The 24,053-nt window shown below is 46.8% G+C and overlaps 1 protein-coding gene across 7 annotated transcripts in view; it reads right to left on the bottom strand.

The window, feature by feature from the left end:
* The window catches only part of TBC1D8B (TBC1 domain family member 8B), a 54,715-nt gene extending 47,058 nt beyond the window's left edge, over window positions 1-7,657 (bottom strand). For 5 of the 7 annotated variants that reach the window (XM_030574427.1, XM_030574429.1, XM_030574430.1 and 2 more), the window contains exon 1: window positions 7,453-7,657. In XM_030574427.1, coding sequence (XP_030430287.1) covers window positions 7,453-7,579 — 127 coding nt within the window. In that variant the 5' untranslated portion in view covers window positions 7,580-7,657. Of the gene's footprint in view, window positions 1-6,812; window positions 6,856-7,452 lie in introns of those variants that run through there. The other 2 variants (XM_030574433.1, XM_030574432.1) reach the window with 2 other exon arrangements.
* Between the last annotated feature and the right edge of the window lie 16,396 nt (window positions 7,658-24,053).

Genomic DNA, 24,053 nt, shown 5'->3' with positions numbered 1-24,053 from the left:
TAAGTAACACACTCTTCCACACCAAACGTTTTTCTTTTGATGGCTATTATTTTTTCAAAATTATTCTGCTGCACTTCCTATCAAGATAAAACCCCCAAAGAAAAATACAAAACAAGAGGAATTAAGGATCGGTAACTAATTTATGTCAAATAAACAAATCTTATCTTGCAAACTGTAATAATTTTGTAAAATGTAAGTGAGCAAACTCACATTTTCTGCTGTCGTAAACCAGCCTTTATACTCTCTACATTAAGAACTAAAATGCTAAACAGATGTTTATATTTGTTTGACGAGCTTTTGCTTACTGAATTATTGATAACACTGAGCTCGTTTTACACTCGGCCTTGACTTAGCAGCTGTTTTGATTGTTAATCTCTCTCGCCATTCTCCCAGTATCATTGTTTTCGGCTATGATATATGGCACAAGGATATATTTGCAAAGTCACCACTTGCAAAGACTGATGCAAGCACTTATCTTAAAAGGGTGATTTTATGATATTCTGCTACAAAACAGCACTGCTCAAAATGCCAAAACATTCTCAATATCCACTACAAAGGCTGGCAACATTTCACTAGGTTTTAAGGTTCAAGAAACTAATGTTGGGTTGATTTCAGTCATGTTATCAGTCCCCAAAATGAGCAGATACAGAAAACACATTATGAAGATCATCATCATAAGGGGGAATTACAGATGCAGGCATAAACTGGCTGAAAGGCTGTGACGTTATTGACAAACTGCAACCATATAGATCATTGTTGCAACCAAGGTCCTATAGTTGCACCAAATCTTATATAAAGGTTGTCGAGTGAGGTGTCTATGAAAAGATTATGATCTGCTGGTTATGATTATGGTATCTGTATGCATCTACCAATTTTGTAGTTGAAATTATGAATATTGGCTATGTACTTGTATCTCAATGTGTTTGATTCTAAGTAGCATTAGTGAAGTATTTTCATAACCATTCATCCCCATAAGGAGCAATGCTAGTGGGGATACAAGGGAACTGGAGTATGGAGGGAATTGCTTGTATGACTTTTGGATAGCCAATAGGGTAAAACCTAAGTCCTCTCTGTTTGGCTGGTTTGGACTGTGACTGCCCTGCTCTAAGCAATTTGTCCTGAATTTATACTCTCAGATGTGTCCTGCCAGAGGCAGCAACATTACAGGGGCAACCAGGTGTTGGCTGTTCAAAACAAAAAACAGAGAAAACCTACAATGACTCAAGTCAATGCCCAAAAGACACCCAGTCTGAAACCACCACCAAATCAAGAAGATTCTTTGGAAAGCGTGGAGGTATGAAGAGAAATGCAGCAGTTTCTCATGATAGTCTGGGCTTAAAGGACTGGACAGCTCAAGGGCAAACCTGCAGCTCACAGGAAGCCAGCAGACATTTGTGGGGGACGGGTTAGGTATGTCCTAGATTAGACAGGAAGTCTTGTTGCCAAGCAAAAATAAAAGCCAAGAATAGATTTCTAAATCTATATTTAGGCACCTGAATAAGCAGCCTGTTTCAAAAGTGCTGAGCCACTGTGCCCAATGCATCTGACAAAGTGGGCATTCACCCACGAAAGCTTATGCGCCAATACATCTGCTACTCTTTAAGGGGCCACAGGACTCACTGCTGCTTTTTACAGATCCTGACTAACACGGCTACCCCTCTGATACCTGTGCCCAATAGGTAATTATAGTTAAGAACATGCGTAAGTGTCTACAGGATCAGGGCCCTATTTAGGTGCCCAGACGTAGACCTAAGAGTTAGAGCATTTGAAATATAATGTATAAAAAAATATAAGACCAACTAGGGCTTCTGGGCACAATCATAACACAAGTAAATAATAAGGAAGAGCAAAAGACACTTCACAGGCAAATGGAATAGCTTTTGCACAATGCAAATTCAGCATCCAGAAGGATGCTCAAGTTTATTTCAGGGACAGGTTTAGCATCTGGCAAACCGAGTATTCAGCTGAGGGGCAAAGGTGACTTAAAGCCAACTTTGTCAACCCCTCCCAGCTGAATTGCAATGTGTGCTTCTCAGCTGCAGCCAATTTAGGAGCATCTGTGCTGCAGAGTTCCTCTCTCCCCTCTATTTATTCTCCACTTGAAACTGTAATCCACAGTTTCAGATGACAATTTTCCCAGCACCATACACTCCTCTGACATCATGGTGTAACTTCAGATGAGGAAATAAAAGCAGGTGAACCTCAAAAAACAAAGATTCTGTTTCATGCAAATATCCCAGGCAAAGTATGAGAGGAGAGTATTACTTCAAAAACAGAATACATGACTAGAAAAGCAGAGTGGCTTCAAATATATTTTTTTCCAAAAACACTTCGGTAAGAAATTCTCTGCCTGCCAGCACTAGCTGCTGAAGAACCAACAAAAGGAAACAAGCTTTCCCAATAGCCTAAAATAAATACTGTATGCAGTGTTGTTGTAGCGGTTTTGGTCCCAGGATATTAGAGAGACAAGTGGGGGGAGGGGTCAGATAATATCTTTTGTTGGACCAACTTCTGTTGGTGAAAAAGACAAGCTTTTCCAAGCAACACAGAGCTGAAGAAGAACTCTATCTCCAGCTTGTCTCTACAATTTTGCTCTCACTCAAGAATTCCGGATGCCATGTGAATGTATGAGAAATCAGGGGACTTTTAAAGCTACTGTGAAGTAACAGATAGAGAGATAAATTCTGATTAACTGAGTTATTTAAAAACTACTCTTAAATTTAAAATAGCACTTTACAACTTTGTAAAACCCTGTTTTCTTCAACCTTCAAACAGCAATTGAATTTACTAAGTCCTGCTTCACGTCAGACTTAGTTCAGTGCTCCTTATAGGAGTATTGGTATCATGTCAGCTTCTGCTGAAACAGGTAATGAAACCGCGAATTGTATTTCTAAAAACAGCTTCGAAAATGTATTATTTATATACTGCAGTGCCCAATATATTTAAAGTTACATCATGACTTTTTACGTACACTGAGCAATTCAAGTATATACTCAGGACTTACGTTATAACCTATTATTTTCACATGTTCATAATTTTTGGAAAAAATGTATTGCCACTGAACTTCACCTCAGCTCAGAGGTGATTTTAAGCGGGGAGCTTAAGCAAATCCTTTCAGTTCCTTTGATTTATTTGAAAGTAAAATAATATCCACTTATTGTTTTCTGGAGCTTTCTTGTTCACATATTAACTACAAATTGTACTGAAATGCTCCCCTTGGCTACATAAATTAAAATTTGCGTAAGTCTGAATACATGCTATGGGCAATACAAAAAGCCAAAATCCTGGCGTATCTGGACTTATAAATACCTTAAATTACACAAATAAACCAACTGGTGAATCAGTCCGTCTCCCCTACTCCAAGTTAAGTATAAACATCAGCTTAAAAAAAAAAACCACTGACCGAGTAGGCTTATATACAAGTATTTGTGATAAGAAGCTGGGACTGACAGTAGTAAGAAGTTCTCCCTAAAACAAATAGGCAGAAAGACTAGTATTTGCTCCAGGACCAGCGAGTATGAGCAGCTTTACCAGCAGCTCTATTAGAAAGAAGGTTTTGACTACAGCTTCAACCCTGAAGAGCATTTAAGCTGCATCTCTCTCCTCCTGTTCTGCTAACAAACTCTGGAACACCAAGGACACTCTCTAGTCCTACAAAGTGCCATAGGAATAGAGAGTCTCCAGGACTCCTGCAGAGTTTAAGAACTCCTGCAGGATCAAGGAAAACAACTAGGTCCCAGGAGAATGTAGAAATGATTAGCTTCCCAGGACTAGAAAAGGTTTTGGTTGTGGCAGCATTTGCAGGCCCAGTGGAACTTAGGAGTTGTGCAGTCTTCCAGGCAGCTCTCTCTGCTGCTAAGATTTTATAAATGCTGAGGGCAGCTTGCAATGTTCTTAGTAGTTCAATTATTCTTAATGACTAACTTCTAAAATACTGCTGTAAGGGGCTAGCTCTCAGTGATCACTAATGAATAAAACAGAGTGAAAGATTCTAGATCATGTCGTTTTTGCAATAGCATCTTTTAGTAATCCCTCTGAGGACTTGCTCCAGCATACCTCACCAACCTCACATCCAGCCCCATCACTCTTCTCCTCTTGCTTTGGCCCCCTCTGTTCCACAACAACTCCCATAATTCTCAACAGCTGGGAGCTACTCAACAGTGCTGGAAGGCTAAGACTAAGTGCTGCACAGATCACACAAGACCCTTATTAACATAGTAAGTTTTCATCCTATTTTCTACCACAGTTGGAAACCTGCTGCAAGCCAGCCATTTGAAAGGTTCAGTCTAGTAAAACAGAAGCCAGTAAAATCCTTTCTACCATACATTTAATACTGCAGCAGCAGCCATCTATCAAGTGTTGAAAAGCAGCCATCCCACTATTACACACCAAATCACTCATCTCCTGTGCCCTGCCGATCATGCTAAAAAAAACTCCCTGTAAGATTAAGCAGCCATATCCAAGTACTTTTGAATAAGTCTCAGAGAAATTCTATTAAAGACACGCACATTGTCACTGAAAAACACTGCCTTTCATTCCCACTAGATGATTACATTTTAAAACACAAATTTTCTTTTGGTGAAATTACTAAGGGTAAAATCCATGTTCACAGATAGACAGGAGGACAAGACTTCTCCAGCTCATGCAAATAAGTCCAGATCTGCAGCGGCTCCTTCCATGTTTCTGGGGTTGTGGACTGTCCAGGAAAAAGAGACAGCAGGGTCACAATATGGATTAACAAGCCATGGCTCCTACAGAATTGGCTACAGCAGTAAGGACTACTATGGACTCAGGACTGCATTAATAGCCATTAAGAAGTTCAACCCTGAAGGAAAATGGTAATTCTTTTCCTCACCTCCAAGGAACCCCCTTTCTGAGACTCATATGAGACTCATGGCTTAGTGTACTGAGCAGGGATGATCTGGTTCCAGCAATGCATATTATCCACAAAATCTTTTTTTCTGATTATTCCATCTTGTCTAAGAACCTCAAGCTGAAAGGCTGAGCATTCATTGAGACAGCCAGAAAAACAACAGCAAATAAATCATTCTACCTCTTCATTGAAAGACTGGTATTTTTGTTACAGCGAGTTCTCTCATGTGACTAGTGCAGGGATATTACTCTTCTAAATAAGGTCCGGGCTGCATTACAAGTATCGCCATGTCTTTGTAACCAGGTCAGGACATTTTCATCTGATTCCACTTACAACAAACACTGCTGCATATACCTTGCAGCTTTGCTGCCATCACGACTGTGTTTTTACATTCACATCTGCCACTCTGACTAAACGTATCTGTAACAGTGCATTTTGGAAAAATCTGAGCTGCGATCCTATAACACCTCCGCAGGAGATAGAACAGCCAGAGAACGCGGACACAGACTGGCACCTGCAGCACATAAGGCAATGCATATTGATGTCCTACCATGCATGGAACTATGAGGAAGGGGAAACAGCCAAACAAGTTTCAAAGCATGCTGCATAGTTAGGGGGAGGAAGGGGTCTCATCTAAGAAAGGTAAGGAAAAAGGGAAAGGAAAAGAGTGCGCACTGGACTGATTACATAAAGACAATCAAATACCAGCACAGGCCTTTGGCATCTCACCTACCACAGTTACTAAGCAAATACTAAACATGCTGCGTGTAGAAACAAACCATGATTTAGAGCATGTCACCAACTGGTTATAAACTTGTGCCCTGATCCTGTAATCAGACCCACAGGGCTCACATACACAAATCTGATTGTAGGACTGGGATCCTGCTTAAAAGGTGTGGTCTAGGGGAGGCCACTAAGTGGAGCAAGACTGTACTCTGACCCAGGGAGATGTTCACTGTGTTTGATAAAGTATAGCTTTTAGTGTATGGCACCTAGCAATATAAAGATCTAAAAACTAGACAAACAGCCAATTATGTTAATTAACATCTTGAAAGTACATATTGTATAGCCATGAAAGCATATATAACTGCAAACATGTATTTCATAGACCATCTCTTCCTAACCCTCATTATATAAAATTTTATTTCAAGAATACTCTGCAATGTTATCCTCTGGCCATTCCACAATGACATTTTTCTAAACAAGAGTTGCCATGATACTAATGGTGAAAGAGACAAGCATCAACTGTGTAATGCCACAAGGATTAGGGGGAGCACAGTAGGAATATATTTGAACACGTCCTTCCATACTGATTAATATCATCAAGGACATAGAACTAGTCACAGAGACGTCACCTTCAGAAAAGACAAGAGCTCAGAACATACACTTGGACAACTATAAATAAATATATATTATTTAGTGGAGAACATTCATCTTTAAAAGAGTGAACTTTAAATTCTGGAGTCAGCTCTACATTTAGTTGCAATCACAATTTTTAAATAAGCTGCAGCGTACAGAAAGATAACCTTCAGGCCAAGTGAGTGACAATGGGTAGGGCTTACTCTGGTCTCCAAAGATGCCAGATTTAAAACTAGGATAAGAGAGAGGCCAATGCACATACATGATTTACCTTCCCTGGAAAAGCACTTAACTGCCCAACAAAAGCAGCAGCTGCTGATCAAAACAGTCCTTCACCAGAAGAGGCGAGTTCATAATTAAACAACCTGACACTTTTACAGTGGTGTTTATGACCAGAATCACCCTTGATTCCTAAACCCAAACCTGTTTTTCTCTGTATTTCTTAGAAATCTGTTGCAGTCTTTAGGGAGGTTATTGGATTACTAATGATTCCTTTCATACGTCCTTTCTTCCCTGCAAATGACCTGTGTGCCCAGCACTATCCACATCTCCAACACAAGGATGGCATATCCAGACCCACCAACGTTCATTCTGGAGTCAGGATTCATTGTCTTACAGGCCGGATAGCGCACCTCTCCCCACCAGGATGGAAGATTCTGCATTAGGTTTCAATGAGCCTCCTTGGGGGGTGGGTTCAGAGGAACACGGGGGGGGGGGGGAGCAGCGATGCCAGCTGGCTTGGGCGTCCGCCCGGCCCGGCAGGACTCAGGAGCACTATCTCACCTCTTTTTGTATTGGGGGGGGGCCGCAACCAGAAATCGTAACGCAAAGACGGGGGCTCAGCTCTGAAAGTTTGAAAACTGCTGCTTTAACCTGTGCCCCGCCCCCACTGTCAACAGTTACCCGTCGTCGCTGCCAGCCACCCTCTCCTCTGCCGACGCCTGGGCAGGCAGGGGAAGGCGCAGCAGCCCCCCTAGGAGCAGGGTCCCAGACATCACACCCCAGCGGGGCGCCCCAAGAGCTATGCCCGGGGCAGGCTGGGCAGCCCCCTCCCTGGGCCTGCCCGGCTCTGCCCCGCTGGCTCCCGGGCAGCCCCTCCCCGCTTGCCACGAGCTCCCCGGGACAGGGGCTCCCAGCCCCGCCCTCGCCAGGGCTGCCCCGCCCCGAGACGGCCGGGCCGGGCCGGGCCGGCGCTGCACCCCCGGGGGCGGGCCGCTCACCTGCCAGCCCCCCGCCGTCCTCCCCGTAGCCTCGCCTGCGCTGCAGCACGAAGTAGCGGTTGGCGCGCTCCAGCACCCACAGCTTGAGGGCGCTCTTCAGCAGCACCTCCTCGGGCTTCAGCCACATCTCGGCGCCCGCCTCATGCCCCGCTCCGCTCCCACGTACACAGCCGCCGGCCTGCCAAGCTCCACCGGGCCCGCCGCCGCCCGGCCCGCCGGGAGATGTAGTTCGCCGGCGGCCGCGGTCCGGGCTCCGCCCTGCACTACCAGCCCCAGCGGCCGGCGCGCCGCCGTGAGGGGGCGGGGCCGGGGCCGGGACGTACCCCCGCCGCCCGACCACTGGGCGGTTCAGTTTCCTCCTGGGCGCGGGGGTGTGGCAGGGTGCAGCGACCTCGGCCATTTAGTACCAGGCCCTGGGAGAGGTGCGGGCTTCGGGCAACGGACACCCCCGCTCCCCCCCCCAGCCTGTCCGTGCAAGTCCACATCCCCGACACACCCAACACAGACAGCCTGCCCCCGACACACCCCGAAACACACCCCCACGGCCTGTCCCTGCCAGCCGCAACCCACACAGCCTGTCCCTGACACCCCCAACACACACACACAGCCTGTCCCTGACACCCCCAGCACACACACACAGCCTGTCCCTGACACCCCCAACACACACACACAGCCTGTCCCTGCCAGCCGCAACCCACACAGCCTGTCCCTGCCACCCCCAACACACACACACACCCTGTCCCTGCCAGCACCCCAACATGCACACACACACAGCCTGCCCCCGACACACCCCGAAACACACACCCACGGCCTGTCCCTGCCAGCCGCAACCCACACAGCCTGTCCCTGACACCCCCAACACACACACACAGCCTGTCCCTGACACCCCCAACACACACACACATCCTGTCCCTGCCAGCCGCAACCCACACAGCCTGTCCCTGACACCCCCAACACACACACACAGCCTGTCCCTGACACCCCCAACACACACACACAGCCTGTCCCTGCCAGCACCCCAACATGCACACACACACAGCCTGCCCCCGACACACCCCGAAACACACACCCACGGCCTGTCCCTGCCAGCCGCAACCCACACAGCCTGTCCCTGACACCCCCAACACACACACACAGTCTGTCCCTGACACCCCCAGCACGCACACACCCACAGCCTGTCCCTGACACCCCCAGCACACACCCACAGCCTGTCCCTGACACCCCCAGCACACACACACAGCCTGTCCCTGACACCCCCAGCACACACACACACCCTGTCCCTGCCAGCACCCCAACACACACACACACAGCCTGTCCCTGACACCCCCAGCACACACAGCCTGTCCCTGCCAGCACCCCAACACACACACACCCACAGCCTGTCCCTGACACCCCCAGCACACACACACAGCCTGTCCCTGCCAGCACCCCAACACGCACACACCCACAGCCTGTCCCTGACACCCCCAGCACACATCCACAGCCTGTCCCTGCCAGCACCCCAACATGCACACACCCACAGCCTGTCCCTGACACCCCCAGCACATACACACAGCCTGTCCCTGACATCCCCAACACACACACAGCCTGTCTCTGCCAGCCCCACACACCCTGTCCTGTGACAAGGCGGTGGGGCTCCCAACGGCTGTCTGCAAATGGGCTGGCACCGACCTCAGCCATTTGGTACCAGGGCCTGGGAGAGGTGTGGGCTTCGCGCAACGCACACACCCGCAGCCTGTCCCTAGGCACTAGAAAAGGTTCAGAGAAGGGCAACTAAAATGATTAGGGGTTTGGAATGGGTCCCATATGAGGAGAGATTAAAGAGGCTAGGACTTTTCAGCTTGGAAATGAGGAGGACGGGGGCTCAGCTCTGAAAGTTTGAAAACTGCTGCTTTAACCTGTGCCCCGCCCCCACTGTCAACAGTTACCCGTCGTCGCTGCCAGCCACCCTCTCCTCTGCAGATGCCTGGGCAGGCAGGGGAAGGCGCAGCTGCCCCCCTAGGAGCAGGGTCCCAGACATCACACCCCAGTGGGGCGCCCCAAGAGCTATGCCCGGGGCAGGCTGGGCAGCCCCCTCCCTGGGCGTGCCCGGCTCTGCCCCGCTGGCTCCCGGGCAGCCCCCCTCAGCCCCTCCCCTAAAGGGGATATGATAGAGGTATATTAAATCATAAGTGATGTGGAGAAAGTAGATAAGGAAAAGTTATTTACTTATTCCCATAATACAAGAACTAGGCATCACCAAATGAAACTAATAGGCAGCAGGTTTAAAACAAATAAAAGGAAGTTCTTCGCACAGCGCACAATCAACTTGTGGAACTCCTTGCCTGAGGAGATTGTGAAGGCTAGGACTATAACAGCATTTAAAAGAGAACTGGATAAATTCATGCAGGTTAAGTCCATTAATGGCTATTAGCCAGGATGGGCTAAGGAATGATGTCCCTAGCCTCCGTTTGTCAGAGGATGGAGATGGATGGCAGGAGAGAGATCACTTGATCATTACCTGTTAGGTTCACTCCCTTTGGGGCACCTAGCATCAGGGCTGGCGCTACCATTTAGGCAGCCTAGGCAATCGCCTAGGGTGCCAGAATAAATGGTGGGTGCTGTTTTGCTGGAGGGGGCGGCAGGCGGCTCCGGTGGAGCTGCCGCAGTGGTGCCTGCCGAGGGTCTGCTGGTCCCGCAGCTCCAGTGGAGCTGCCGCAGTCGTGCCTGCGGACGGTCGGCGGCTCACAAGGCTCCGGTGGACCTCCCACAGGCACGACTGCGGCAGCTCCACCGGACCCTCCGCAGGCACCACTGTGGCAGCTTCAGCGGAGTCGTGGGACCAGCGCACAGGGCGGCGAAATTGCCGTCCACCTAGGGCGCTCAAACCCCTAGCACCTGTCCTGCCTAGCATTGGCCACTTGTCGGTAGACAGGATACTGGGCTAGATAGACCTTTGGTCTGACCCAGTATGGCCGTTCTTATGTTCCCTGCCGGCCCCACCAACACACACCCACGCAGCCTGTCCCTGCCAGCAGCACAACACACACACACACACACAGCCTGCCCCTGTTACCTCCAACACACACACAACATAAGAATGGCCCTACTGGGTCAGACCAAGGGTCCAGCTAGCCCAGTATCCTGTCTTCCAACAGTGGCCAGTGCCAGGTGCCCCAGAGGAAATGAATAAAACAGGTAATCATCAAGTGATCTATCCCTTGTTGCTCATTCCCAGCTTCTGGCAAACAGAGGCTAGGGACATCATTCCTGCCGATCCTGGCTAATAGCCATCGATGGACCTATTATCTATGAACCTATCTAGTGTTTTTTTAACTCTGTTATGGACTTGGCCTTCATAACATCCTCTGACAAGGAGTTCCACAAGTTGACTGTGCATTGTGTGAAGAAATACTTCCTTTTACTTGTTTTAAATCTGCTGCCTATTAATTTCATTTGGTGACCCCAAGTTCTTGTGTTATGAGGAGTAGTAAACAACACTTTCTTATCTACTTTCTCCACACCAGTCATGATTTTATAGACCTCTATCATATTTCCCCTTAGCCGTCTCTTTTCCAAGCTGAAAAGTCCCAGTCTTATTAATCTCTCTTCATATGGCAGCCATTCCATACCCCTAATCGTTGTTGCCCCTTTCTGGACCTTTTCCAATTCCAATCTATTTTTTTGAGATGAGGCATCCATATCTGCACACAGTATTCAAGTTGTGGGCATACCATGGAGATGTGGGCATACCACACACACACACACACACACACACACACACACACACACACACACACACACACACACACATGCACACGCTCTCCCTCCCACCCCCAACACACACACACAGCCTGTCCCTGCCACCCCAAACACACAAAGCCTGTCTCTGCCAGCCCCCCAACACACAGACACAGCCTGTCCCGGCCCCCACAACCAGTCCTGCCAGCTCCCCAACCCACACACGCTTCTCCTGTCAGCACACACACACACACACACACACTTGCAGCTCCTGCCAACACATGCACACTGCCTGCTCCTTACAGCCACAGACAAGGATTGTGATGCAATCTGTGTCCTGGCATGAACCATGCATTCCCTCTGCAATGTTATTTACAGGATGCAATGTCCCAGACAGTGCAGACACACAGGAAGAGCAAATCCAAGTCCCCAAAGAACTGTGACAATCTATATTAAAACAAAAGACAGAAAATGATAGAGGCGAAGGAAGGGCAGTTAAAGGTTAACAATCATACCTGTCTCATATATAGCACTTTTCATTCATAGATTTTCATAGAACAAGGAGGGGGACACAGAACTTGCCAGCAAGTTAAAGTATGGATTGGATGAATGGTCTATAACAGAGGTTGGCAACCTTTCAGAAGTGGTGTGCCAAGTCTTCATTTATTCACTCTAATTTAAGGTTTCACATGCCAGTCATACATTTTAATGGTCTCTTTCTATAAGTTTATAATATATAATTAAACTATTGTTGTATGTAAAGTAAATAAGGTTTTTTAAATGTTTAAGAAGTTTTGTTTAAAATTAAATTAAAATACAGAGCCCCCCCCCGGAGCAGTGGCCAGGACCCAGGCAGTGTGAGTGCCACTGAAAATCGCTTGCGTGCCGCCTTCGGCATGAATGCCATAGGTTGCCTACCCCTGATCTATAAGGTGGATAGAAAGCTGGCTAGATTGTTGGGCTCAATGGGTAGTGATCAACAGCTCGATGTCTAGTTGGCAGCTGTTATCAAGCAGAGTGCCCCAGGGGGCCAGTCCTGGGATTGGTTTTGTTCAACATCTTCATTAATGATCTGGATGATGGGATAGATTGCACCCTCAGCAAGTTTGTGATGACACTAAGCTGAGGGAAGAGGTAGATACGCTGGAGGGTCCCAAGTGACCTAGACAAATTGGAGGATTGGGCCAAAAGAAATCTGATGAGGTTCAACAAGGACAAGTGCAGGGTCCTGCACTTAGGCCAGACGAATCCCATGCACTGCTACAGGCTGGGGACCGACTGGCTAAGTGGCAGTTCTGCAGAAAAGGACCTGGGGATTACAATGGACAAGAAGCTGGATATGAGTTAATAGTGCACCCTTGTTGCCAAGAAGGCTAACGGCATATTGGGCTGCATTAGTAGGAGCATTGCCAGCAGATCGAGGGAAGTGATTATTCCCCTCTATTGAGCACTGGTGAGGCCACATCTGGAGAATTATGACCAGTTTTGGGGCCCCCACTACAGAAAGAGTGTGGTCAAATTGGAGAGAGTCCAGTGGAGGGCAACAAAAATGATTAAGGGGCTGGGGCACATGACTTATGAGGAGAGGCTGCAGGAACTGGGCTTATTTAGTCTGCAGAAGAGAAGAGCGAGGGGGGATTTGATAGCAGCCTTCAACTACCTGAAGGGGGGTTCCAAAGAGGATGGAACTAGGCAGTTCTCAGTGGTGGCAGATGACAGAACAAGGAGCAATGGTCTCAAGTTGCAGTGGGGAGCTCTAGGTTGGATATTGGGAAAAACTATTTCGCTAGGAGGGTGGTGAAGCACTGGAGCAGGGCCGCCCAGAGGATTTAGGGGGTCTGGGGCAAAGCAATTTTGGGGGCCCCTTCCATAAAAAAAATTGCAATACTGTACAATACTATATTCTCGTGAGGGCTCCTGTGGGGCCCGGCGCAAATTGCCCCACTCCCCTCCCCCCGCCCCTAACCGCCCCCCGCTACCCCCACAGGCAGCCCTGGGAAAAATTAACATTCTGCATCTCGGCACAAACCTAGTTTTGAGAAAACTTCTTTACAAGGTATCACTGGTTCTCAGTATCAGCTAGTGCTAAAAGGCACTAAAGCTCATTAAAAGGGTTGGACAAATATTTTCCATCAAAACTTTTTCTGGATCGAAAATTAGGGGGTTTTGAAAAGCAGAAAAAAAATCATGAACAATATCTGCTTTCCTTCAAAATTTGTTGTGGTTTTTTTAATTGAAAAGCTGAAATTAGTCTGCCAAAACCTGAATATGGTTTGGGGTTTCAGAAGTGTGTGGCCAAATATTTGCTGCTTGCTGTGTTTGATTGTTTAAAGAAACAATAAAAAAATTCTGCTTAAAATAAATCCAAAACTTTTGAACCACCTCAGCTTGTGACCAAATGCCTGAGCCCATCCAGTCAGAGATTTTTCCAGGTTTCTGATACTCTGCTGGCTTCCTTGACTCATATCTGTCTCCACAACTTTGGGTTCATTTAGGTTAGAACATAAGAACAGCCATACTGGGTCAAACCAAAGGTCCATCCAGACCAGTATCTTGTCTACTGACAATGGCCAATGCCAAGTGCCCCAGAGGGAGTAAACTTAACAGGTAATGATCAAGTGATCTCTCTCCTGCCATCCATCTCCACCCTCTGACAAACAGAGGCTAGGGACACCATTCATTACCCATCCTGGCTAACAGCCATTAACGGACTTAACTTCCATGCATCTATCTGTTTCCTAGGGACTGGCTCCATGGGGTCCCTCACAAACTGGAGACGGTTACTGTGCATTTGTCTTTAGTATAGCTTATGTACATACTCCACGAACTGAGCATTTGAGCTTGTTCCAGAATCTGGGATGAGCCTATGTTATGCTCAAAATAGCACATGCATGTGAATGGACACACGGTGCTAAAATTAAATTACCTCAGGGGTTCTCAAACTGGGAGTCAGGACCCCTCAGGGGATCACAAGGTTATTACTGGGGGTCGCGAGCTGCCAGCCTCCACCTCAAACCCCACTTTGCCTCCAGCATTTATAATAGTGTTGAATATATTTAAAAGTGTTTTAAATTTATAAGGATGGGGTTGCACTCAGAGGTTTGCTATGTGAAAAGGGTCACCAGTATAAAAGTTTGAGAACCACTGAATTATCCCCTCTGAAGCCTCAGGGAATGCAGGGCGGGGGCATCTCCCTTGGTAGGGTTGGGAAGGATATTGCTCTTCTCATGTGATCCCTCCCCCAGAGTCTAATTTTAAATGACGCTACCCTCCCCGACATGAATCTCCCTATGGCACTGAAATTAAATGTAGACTATAATTTGGCATTTGAGAAGTCTAAGGGATGGTAGCCCTAATGGAAAAACTAACAGCTTGGCTCTTCTGCAAGCCTCAAACTGCTGAATGAGCTTTAGGGTAGGGAAGGGTGTGCCTCTCAAACCGCCTAGCCTTGCCCCCTGTCTGACCCCCACCCACTTCCTGTCCCCCAACTACCTGCCCCCCTCAGAATCCTTGACCCATCCTGCTCCTTGTCCCCTCACTGTCCCCCAGACACCCCCCCCCAACCACCACCCCGGGACTCCACCCCGCTCCCTGTCCCCTGACTGCCCCAACCCCTATCCACCCCCCATTGAGTCCTGACAGACCCCCAGAATGCCCACATTCTAATCCCCCCATTCTCTGTCCCCTGACCACTCCCCCAACCTCTGCCCCCTCCCTGTTCCCTGACTGTCCCTGGGACTCCCTGCCCCTTAGCCAACCCCCCGGCCCTGTCCCCTTACCCCTGGCTCCCTCTGGCCCCAGAGCCTCAGCGCATCCAGCAGCGTCCCTCAACAGAGTCAGCGTGGCTCCAGAGGGGCCTGAGCCCCGTCCTACTCAGAGTCGCGTGGTAAGGGGTGGGGGGCTCCGCTCGGCCCGGAGCTCACAGCCCCACCCCCCTACCACACAGCTCTAAGCGGGGCTCAGGGCCCCACCGGAGCCATGCTGAAGCTGTCTGGGACGCTGCTGGATGCGCTGAGGCTCCAGGTGAGGGGCGGAGATGGGATCGGGTGAGGCCAGGGAGGGAGCCTCAGCCATTCTCGTGGGAGCTCTTGCGGAGCCCGGGGCCTGGGGCAAATTGCCCCACTTCCCCCCTCCTCTGGGTGGTCCTGCACTGGAATGGGTTACCTAGGGAAGTGGTGGAATCTCCATCCTTAGAGGTTTTTAAGGTCAGGCTTGACAAAGTCCTGGCTGGGATGATTTAGTTGGGATTGGTCCTGCTTTGAGCAGGGGGTTGGACTAAATGACCTCCTGAGATCTCTTCCAACCCTAATCTTCTATGATTTTATAGCAATTTACAAAGGAGGTCAGTATCAGCATCCCCATTGTATAGATGGGGAAACTGGGGCACAGAGAAGGGAAATGACTCTCCCACTGTCACCCAGCAGGCTATTAGCAGAACACAAACAGAATCCATGTCTCCTGAGTCACGATTCAGTGCTCTAGACACTAGGCCACACTGCTTCTTGCATGTTTAACATCAACTCTGTGAAAGCTTTGCATTCTTACCCACACAAGGTGCATTAAAACTGCAGCACAGTGTATTTAAAAAAAGACGCTAATATGGGTCACTATTTGGGGGACACGGGAGTGGAAAATCTCTCCCTTCCCTTCTTTTATGAAGGCGTCATAAGAGTATCAGCAACAATAGATTTTTAGGGGTAGGGGGTGGTTTGGACCTCTCTTTAAATGTAGTTTACACTTAATTTAAAAAGTGAGCCAACTCATGCAGAACGGTTTCTGTGGAGAAGAGTTGAAAATTCAAATTTAATAGCCAAAGGGACCCAGAAATAACCTTTATAATTCACATAATCGGCCATTCAAAAAAATTTTTTTTTTCAGAATATAGACATAAAGCTGGGAGTGTCAGCAATGAAGACTACATATGTGAATGGTAACACTTGTAATGTGCTTACATGATCATACCACTGCCTGATCTATACATAACACTATCAAGATGACCTTATAGATAGTAGCAATTGCTGTACCTGCAGGTCAGTATATCAGATCTACCTAAGGCAGAAGATCAGATAGGAAGAAGGGAGAGGAGGGACAGTAGATAGAAAAATAAAAAAAAGGAAGAGAAACACCAAATAGAAGGGGTGTACGTATGTGTTTATATAATAGTAACCACAGTTCTTTACACTTATTTAACACCTTCTGCCTGAGGATCCCAGATAGTGAAATCTGGGCCTTATCAAAGTCAACGGCAAACGTCTATTGACTTTAAAGGGTCATGGTTTCACTCAAAGTGTTTTATAAACTTTAAATAGGGCTGGTCACATTTTTTTATGCTTTTTTTCGTTTAAATTTTGAATTCCAACTAAAAGGTCAGTCCATATATGAACATTTCAGTTAAAAAACTGAATTTTTGCAAATATGTCACCCTGTTTGAGTAGCTATAGAGCTGGTAAAAATTCATTTAGAAATTTTGGTTAATTAAATTTCAAATGTCAGCCAAAGACGGGACAAAATTGTCACAAAAATGGTGACATATTTTCAACCAGCTGTAAGAGTATTTAATTAAGCCTCACAACGTCTCTGTGAGTAGGTAGATACTACTTTCCCCATCTTACAGACAGGTAAATCGAGGCATAGAATGACTAAGTGATTTGCCACACACAAAACACTGTGTCACAAGTGGGACTGGACTCCTGACTTCTTGCTCTAATCACTAGATCTGTCTTGGGTGTTTTAGATTTGTTTGTTTTGTTTTAAATGGTATTGGCGCTTCAGTCACTGAAATTTGTTGGTGGAGCAGTAATGCATCATCAGTCGTGCGTTCTGTGCATGAGCAGTGTCTCTTTGTTTAGGATTAATATAGGATAGGTACAAAAGAAGGAGCTTCCCACAAGCTTGTGACAATAAATAATTTATCTGAGAAATTTGGTCTCTTTGTGAATTGTCTGTGAACAACTCAGTTTCCCTCATGTATTGTTTATTCAGACATTCGCTAAAGAAATCTTAGGCTGTGGTTTGTTAGTGAGCAGTTCTGATTGGTGGTATAGGTCACATGGTACTGCAAGTAATTTAGTTCTCTGATCCAATGGGCGTAACTCTTCAAATCCAGTTTTCAGTGTGAATATTCATTATTACATATTCAGAAATCAATTTTGGCACATATACTTCAGTTTGCGACTTATTAAATGTCATCCTTTCCAAGAACACTCCTGCCAGTAAACCCAGTCCCTAGAGCATATGTGAGCACAAACACAGTCAAAGCAAACTTCAGCCAAACATTCACAGAAAATGCTTGGCAGTGTTTGCCCAGCTCTAGCTGCTTGTCCAAGCACCACTGACTGAAGCTCAGGAGATCAGCGGAGATGCAGAATTTGGGAAGAAATCAGGTTTAACTCTTATCAAGGGCTTAAACTGGGGTAAGCTGTGCTGATGTAAACTGTTTTTAAACTAGTGCATCATGTCTACAATAGGGCCTGCACTAGGCATCTATTGCAGTGTAGCTACATCACTGTAAGAAACTCCAGGGCAAACATGCTTTAAGAGAAATCCATTCCCAGAGCTTCCACTGGGTTTAACCCTAAAACAGCCTCAATTTACCCAGGCGTGCCTCAGAATGGGGTGCTAATTGACCTGTAGGATGTAGCTTCACTGTGGAGGCCTGTCACCACTAGGGAAAAAAAGGTGTGTTTGTCATGGGTTAGCCAACACAGGGTTACTAACATAATGTAAAATGCTAATGAAGATATTGTAGTTGTAGTTTTATACACACATTAGCAGTAGGATGTAAATGTACAGCAATATAAAATAAGTTATCCTACCCCAGTTTCCAGTGTGGACACAGCCTAAGAGCAATTCAGTCCTGGGGGAGGTTAGGCCAGGCCATGTTTGCTTTTCCCAGGGGGTTTCTACTAAGGGAAGGCAGGTGAATGTTGTAGGTGGCTTTCCATAGGAACCCTGCAGCGAGAGAGGGCACCTGGATGTGCTGAATCCATCCATCCTCCCACCGCTATAGCCAGACCCATGCCCTAGTCACTGGTGCCAAGCGTGGGCCTGCCCTGACCAGCTGCATGGCTTCACATGAAGGTAACTTTAGGCATGAAGCACTGAAAAGCAGTCGCTTGTCTGAAGCATTTAAGGATCTCATGGAGCATGATTAGGCCCTCAAGGACATTATGGACCATTCCCTGGAGTCTGTTGAGTCAGGAGCTGACTTGGTGCACCTGGTTTTTAAAATTCCCAACAGTGTACATTAATTTGGACCTGATGAATGACAGTCAGTTGGCAGAGGCGGCTAATTAACTGAGTAGAGATACAGCTGAGGGGCTAATTGGATGAAAGTAATATCACCCCCCAGCAGGAGCTGGGACTATATAAACAGCCAGGATACACGAGAGGATAGTATCTGAAGAAGTGAGGTTTTTTACCCATAAAAGCTTATGCCCAAATACATTTGTTAGTCTTTAAGGTGGTTCTCAATCTTTTCTTTTTCATGGACTTGAAAATTGCTGCGAGTCTCAGCGGACCACTTAATGATTTTTCCAAATGTTGTTTATACCGTTAGCTAACTATTGTAAAGTGCTTTGGATAAAAGCGCCACGTTAAAAAAACATAATAATTACAGGGTTTTTTGTTCTACAAATAAAAGCATACAACTCATATTTTAATACACCTCTACCCCGATATAACGTGACCTGATATAACATGAATTCGGATATAACGCGGTAAAGCAGTGCTCTGGGGCAGTGGGGCTGCGTGCTCTGGTGGATTAAAGTAAGTTCAATATAACACAGTTTCACCTATAACAGGGTAAGATTTTTTGGCTCCTGAGGACAGCGTTATATTGTGGTAGAGGTGTATCAGTAGTCTTACCTTTCTAATGCAATGGCTGTGCCCTTTCTCCCCCACCGAAGAAGTCTCCGAGCTGGGGCTGGGAAGGGGATGGGGATCTCTCCCTCTCCTCCACCACAGAAGCCACACAGCTGAGGCTGGGAAGGAGGGCCGTCTCTTCACAGCAGCTGCAGCCCTGCAGCTGGGGAAAGTTGCCTCTTTTTCTGGCCACCGCAGCGCTGCATATCCCAAATTCCTCCCCCCCCCACCTATCCCCTATTCCCCTCATGGACACCACCTCACTTGTGTGTCATCTCCAGGATCCAGGCACTTAATTAGTGGAGCCATGCCTGAATGGCTCCACTAATTAGCTGGGTGGCCCATCAGTGTCATGTGCAGCTGCCCAGGTGCTCACCTTAGAGCTTGCAGACGACTAGTAGTCCACAGACCACAGTTCGAGAACCTCTGCCTAAGCCTGGTCTACACTACAAGTTTAGGTTGAATTTAGCAGCGTTAGATCGATTTAACCCTGCACCCATCCACACAACAAAGCCATTTTTGTCCACTTAAAGGGCTCTTAAAATTGATTTCTGTATTCCTCCCTGAAAAGGGGATTAGCACTGAAATCAAACCTGCTGGGTCGAATTTGGGGTAGTGTGGACGCAATTAGACAGTATTGGCCTCCAAGAGCTATCCCAAAGTGCTCAACTGTGGCCACTCTGGACAGCACTCTCAACTCAGATGCACTGGCCAGGTAGACAGGAAAAGCCCCGCAAACTTTTAAATTTCATTTTCTGTTCGGTCAGCGTGGCGAGCTGCTCAGCACAGGTGACCATGGGGTCCCAGAATCGCAAAAGAGCTCCAGCATGGACCGAATGGGAGGTACTGCATCTGATCGCTGTATGGGAAGATGAATCCATGCTATTCAAACTCCGTTCCAAAAGACGAAATGCCAGAATATTTTAAAAAACCTCCAGGGGCATGAAGGACAGAGGTTATAACAGGGACCTGCAGCAGTGCCGCATGGAACTTAAGGAGCTCAAGCAAGCCTACCAAAGAACCAGAGAGGCAAACAGCTGCTCTGGGTCAGAGCCCCAGACATGCCGCTTCCATGATGAGCTGCATGCCATTCTAGGGGGCGCAGCTAACTCTACCCCACCCTGTGCTTCCCTTCTCCCACACCCCTCCCTGGCTACCTTGGCAGTTATCCCCCCGTTTGTGTGATGAATTAATAAAGAATGCATGAATTTGAAACAATGATTTTATTGCCTCTGCAAGCGGTGATCAAAGGGGGGGAGGGGAGGGCAGTTGGCTTACAGGGAAGTAGAGTGAACCAAGGGAGCGGGTTTTCATCGAGAAGAAACAAACAGAACTTTCACACTGTAGCCTGGCCAGTCATGAAACTGGTTTTCGAAGCTTCTCTGATGCACAGCGCTCCCTGCTGTGCTCGTCTAACCGCCCTGGTGTCTGGCTGCGAGTAATCAGCGGCCAGGCGATTTGCCTCAACCTCCCACCCCACCATAAACGTCTCCCCCTTACTCTCACAGATATTGTGGAGCACACAGCAAGCAGTAATAATGATGGGGATATTGGTTTCGCTGAGGTCTAATTTAGTCAGTAAACTGCGCCAGCGAGCTTTTAAAAGTCCAAAGGCACATTCTACCACCATGATGCACTTGCTCAGCCTGTAGTTGAACTGCTCCTTACACTGTCCAGTCTTCATGAGCCATGGGAGTAAGTGTGACTGCGCAGTGCTGCCGACTGGGAGAGCAGCCTGAGGCAGAAGCCTCCAACCCGCATGATATTCCAGGCAGGATTGAATCTCCATTAGACAAAACTTAAAGAAGAGAATGACCTGGAGTCATTCCCACATCTGCCCAGGCGCACCCAACTGACCTAACCGAGATTGGCCAGGAGCACCCACGGGACAACAACAATGGTTAGTAGTCATATTGCACCATCTGCCGTCTGCAAGGCAAGGCAAGGCGATGCTGCTGTGTAGCACTGCAGTACCGCATCTGCCAGCAGCACCCAGGAGACATACAGTGACAGTGAGCTGAGCGGGCTCCATGCTTGCCGTGGTATGTCCATCTGCATGGGTAACCAAGGGAAAAAGGCGCGAAACGATTGTCTTTGGTTGCTTTCATGGAGGGAAGGAGGGAAAGGGGGGCCTGACGACATGTACCCAGAACCACCCGCGACAATGTTTTTGCCCGATCAGGCACTGGGAGCTCAACCCAGAATTCCAATGGGCGGCAGAGACTGCGGGAAAGCTACTACAGTGCAACGCTCTGAAAGTCGACACTAGCCTGAGTACTGTGGACGCACTCTGCCGACTTAACGCTCTTAGTGGGGACACGCACAATTGACTATCAAATTGATTTCTAAAAAATCGACTTCTATTAAATCAACCTAATTTCATAGTGCAGACATACCCGTAGATGATAAATAAATCCTTTCAGACTGTTAGGAACAATACAGTGTTCAAAATTTCACTGCTGAAAAGTCTTGGGTTATGAAAGGTAATAGCACACACGACAGTTCACATCATTGACCTATTTTGACACGTCATCTCATTGAGTAGAAATTTTTCCAACATGATTTCCTGCAAAGAACCCAAGTATGTCTCTGACTCAAGGCCCTTGAGCAGAATTTCTTCAGGAGCATACCACAGGAGCATGAGTGGACCTAATCTGCTCTGGTTTCTCTCGATGAACAGAATCAAAATGGAGATATCCAGATTTCCCAGTGGTAACCTACTGCTTATATGGTAGTCATTAAGGTCTATGCCATTACCATTTGCAAGTACCACAGTATTCCCTGTACTCTGTATTTGCAAAGATTTTAATGGAGCATGCACTATGTACTATGAAAACAAATGAACTGCAAAATAAGACAGAACCCTACAGCTTTTTAGGATTATATGTCAGTTATTGTTCTCTTACAGCAGAGGACCAAGCCTCAGACACATTGTTTATTAATAAAAATGGTTAACAAAGGACCAACCCCAGCCCCAGGCAAGTTCCTATTTCTAGCTTGCCTAGAGGGCCACTCCTATCACTGCTTGTACATTACATACCTCCATAATGCCAAATAATTTTTATGTAAATACAAAGTGGGCAGTTCAACACTTATAAGGATGTGTAAACACTTATAAGGATGTGTTGCACAACTTTGTAATGTCACAGGTAGGGTCAGTTAAGGACCAACTAGAAAGGAAATAATGCAAAGCCTTATGATTAATACAAATACATGGACTGTGATGCTGGTGGTGTTAGAATCACAGGAATGGAGGGCTGGAAAGCCCCCTCTCCCCTAAACAGACCTAGTCATCCTCCCTGTGCGGAGTGAGGACCAAGTATACTTAGACCATCCCTGACAAGTGTTTATCTGACCTGGTCAGTGATGGAAATTCCACTACTTCCCTTGGAAGCCTGTTAGTATTCTTAGAAAGTTTTTCCCCTCTAATATCTTACCTAAAACACCATTGCTACAATTTATGAAAATTATTTCTTGTCCAACTTTCAGTGGACATGAAGAACATGATCACCATCCTCTTTATAACTGACCTTAACATAAAGACTTATTGGTCCCCCCTCCCTTTCCCTCAGGCTTCTTTTCTCAAGATTAAAAAAAAAAAGTTTAGGGTTTTTTTATTAACCTTTCCTCTGAGGTTAGGCTTTCTACACCTTTTCTCATTTTTGATGAGCTCCTCTGGACTCCAGGTAAAGCGAAAGAAAACAGAAAGACCATTGTTTCTCAAAATACACGTTACTTTGATTTGTGGATTGTTGGGCATATGGAGATATTTAAGGATGTAAACACTGTGCATGCACTAAGAAATGTGCCGAGCTAGAGTATTTACAAATGGACTTTAGCCCATGCAAAAGTGTGTCAATGCGATATTAAAACTAGCCTGTTAAGCAAAGGGAGGAAATATTGGGGGCGGTGCAGGGGGGAGAGAGGAGAGGAGTAAGCTTACACACGTTTAACTCTGCCCTCGTGTGCATACGTATTACAGTAATCTGACCACATGCTGTTTCTCAATGGAATACGTTTTCCAGCCACTATATATATATATATATGTATGCATACGATCTTTAGTCTTTCTACTGGTCCATTCTCCTCCTGCCTCTGCCAATCTCATGCCTTATGTATTCTAGGCACTTTACAAAAGATAAGGCACACCAGCCCTACCCCAGAGCATTTACAATCTCAGTAAAATCAATTCAACATTATTTTCATGTACTGTTTGAGCAACGGGGAGATGCATAGCAGAGTATGTGCCCCACCTATGTGCCCCTATGATCCAGACTCAACCTTTTATATTACTAGCAGAAATATTAGAGAAAATTTAACTATTGCACTTTAGAGAACTGTAGAATGTTAAATAGGCTTTAGGATTCTATGTTCATATGGAGAAACCCAGCTACAAGAGAAAGGAGCAGAAATAGGAACTGCAAAATACATTACTATCAACTAGACTTCCTGTGGTTTGATTAGTCAGTTTGGACCAGATCTTGCTTTTGTTGAATTGTAGCCAGTGGAAGTTTAGCTACTGACATAACAGGGAGGAGGACAGAGTCCTTGAGAAACAGAGCTGTCATTATCCTTCGTTGTATTTGTTTCAGCTTGCACAACTCCCTTTTATGACCAATATCCATGTAATACTGATTCACGTCAGGCTGCCCGCTCTCCATGCTTGTCACATTCCAATCCTTCCTAACCAGTGGAGACGCACAGTTAGTGGAGACAGAGTGGATCAATGTGCAGAATCTGATTCCACTCAACTTCATTCACAAGTTGAGCGAACAAGATGACTAGTGCTTTCTGAGAACCACTGCTCTAAACTGTGGTCCGTGAGCCCCATTCAGGAGGTCTACAGACAGTTCCCTCTAAGGTGCAAGCCTGGGCAACCACACACGAGATAATGAAGGGCCACCCACGTAATTATTGGAGTCGCACAGGTGTTGCTCCACTAATTAGCTGCCTGGACCCTGGAGAAGACACATATGTAAGGTGAGGTGGTGGCCTTGGGGGGGAATAGGGGGCAGATG

The sequence above is a fragment of the Gopherus evgoodei genome, chromosome 9 (genome assembly GCF_007399415.2).
Source record: "Gopherus evgoodei ecotype Sinaloan lineage chromosome 9, rGopEvg1_v1.p, whole genome shotgun sequence".
NCBI lineage: Eukaryota > Metazoa > Chordata > Testudines > Testudinidae > Gopherus > Gopherus evgoodei.
The sequence above is the reverse complement of the archived record's forward strand: the minus strand, read 5'-3'. Positions and strand labels throughout refer to the sequence as shown.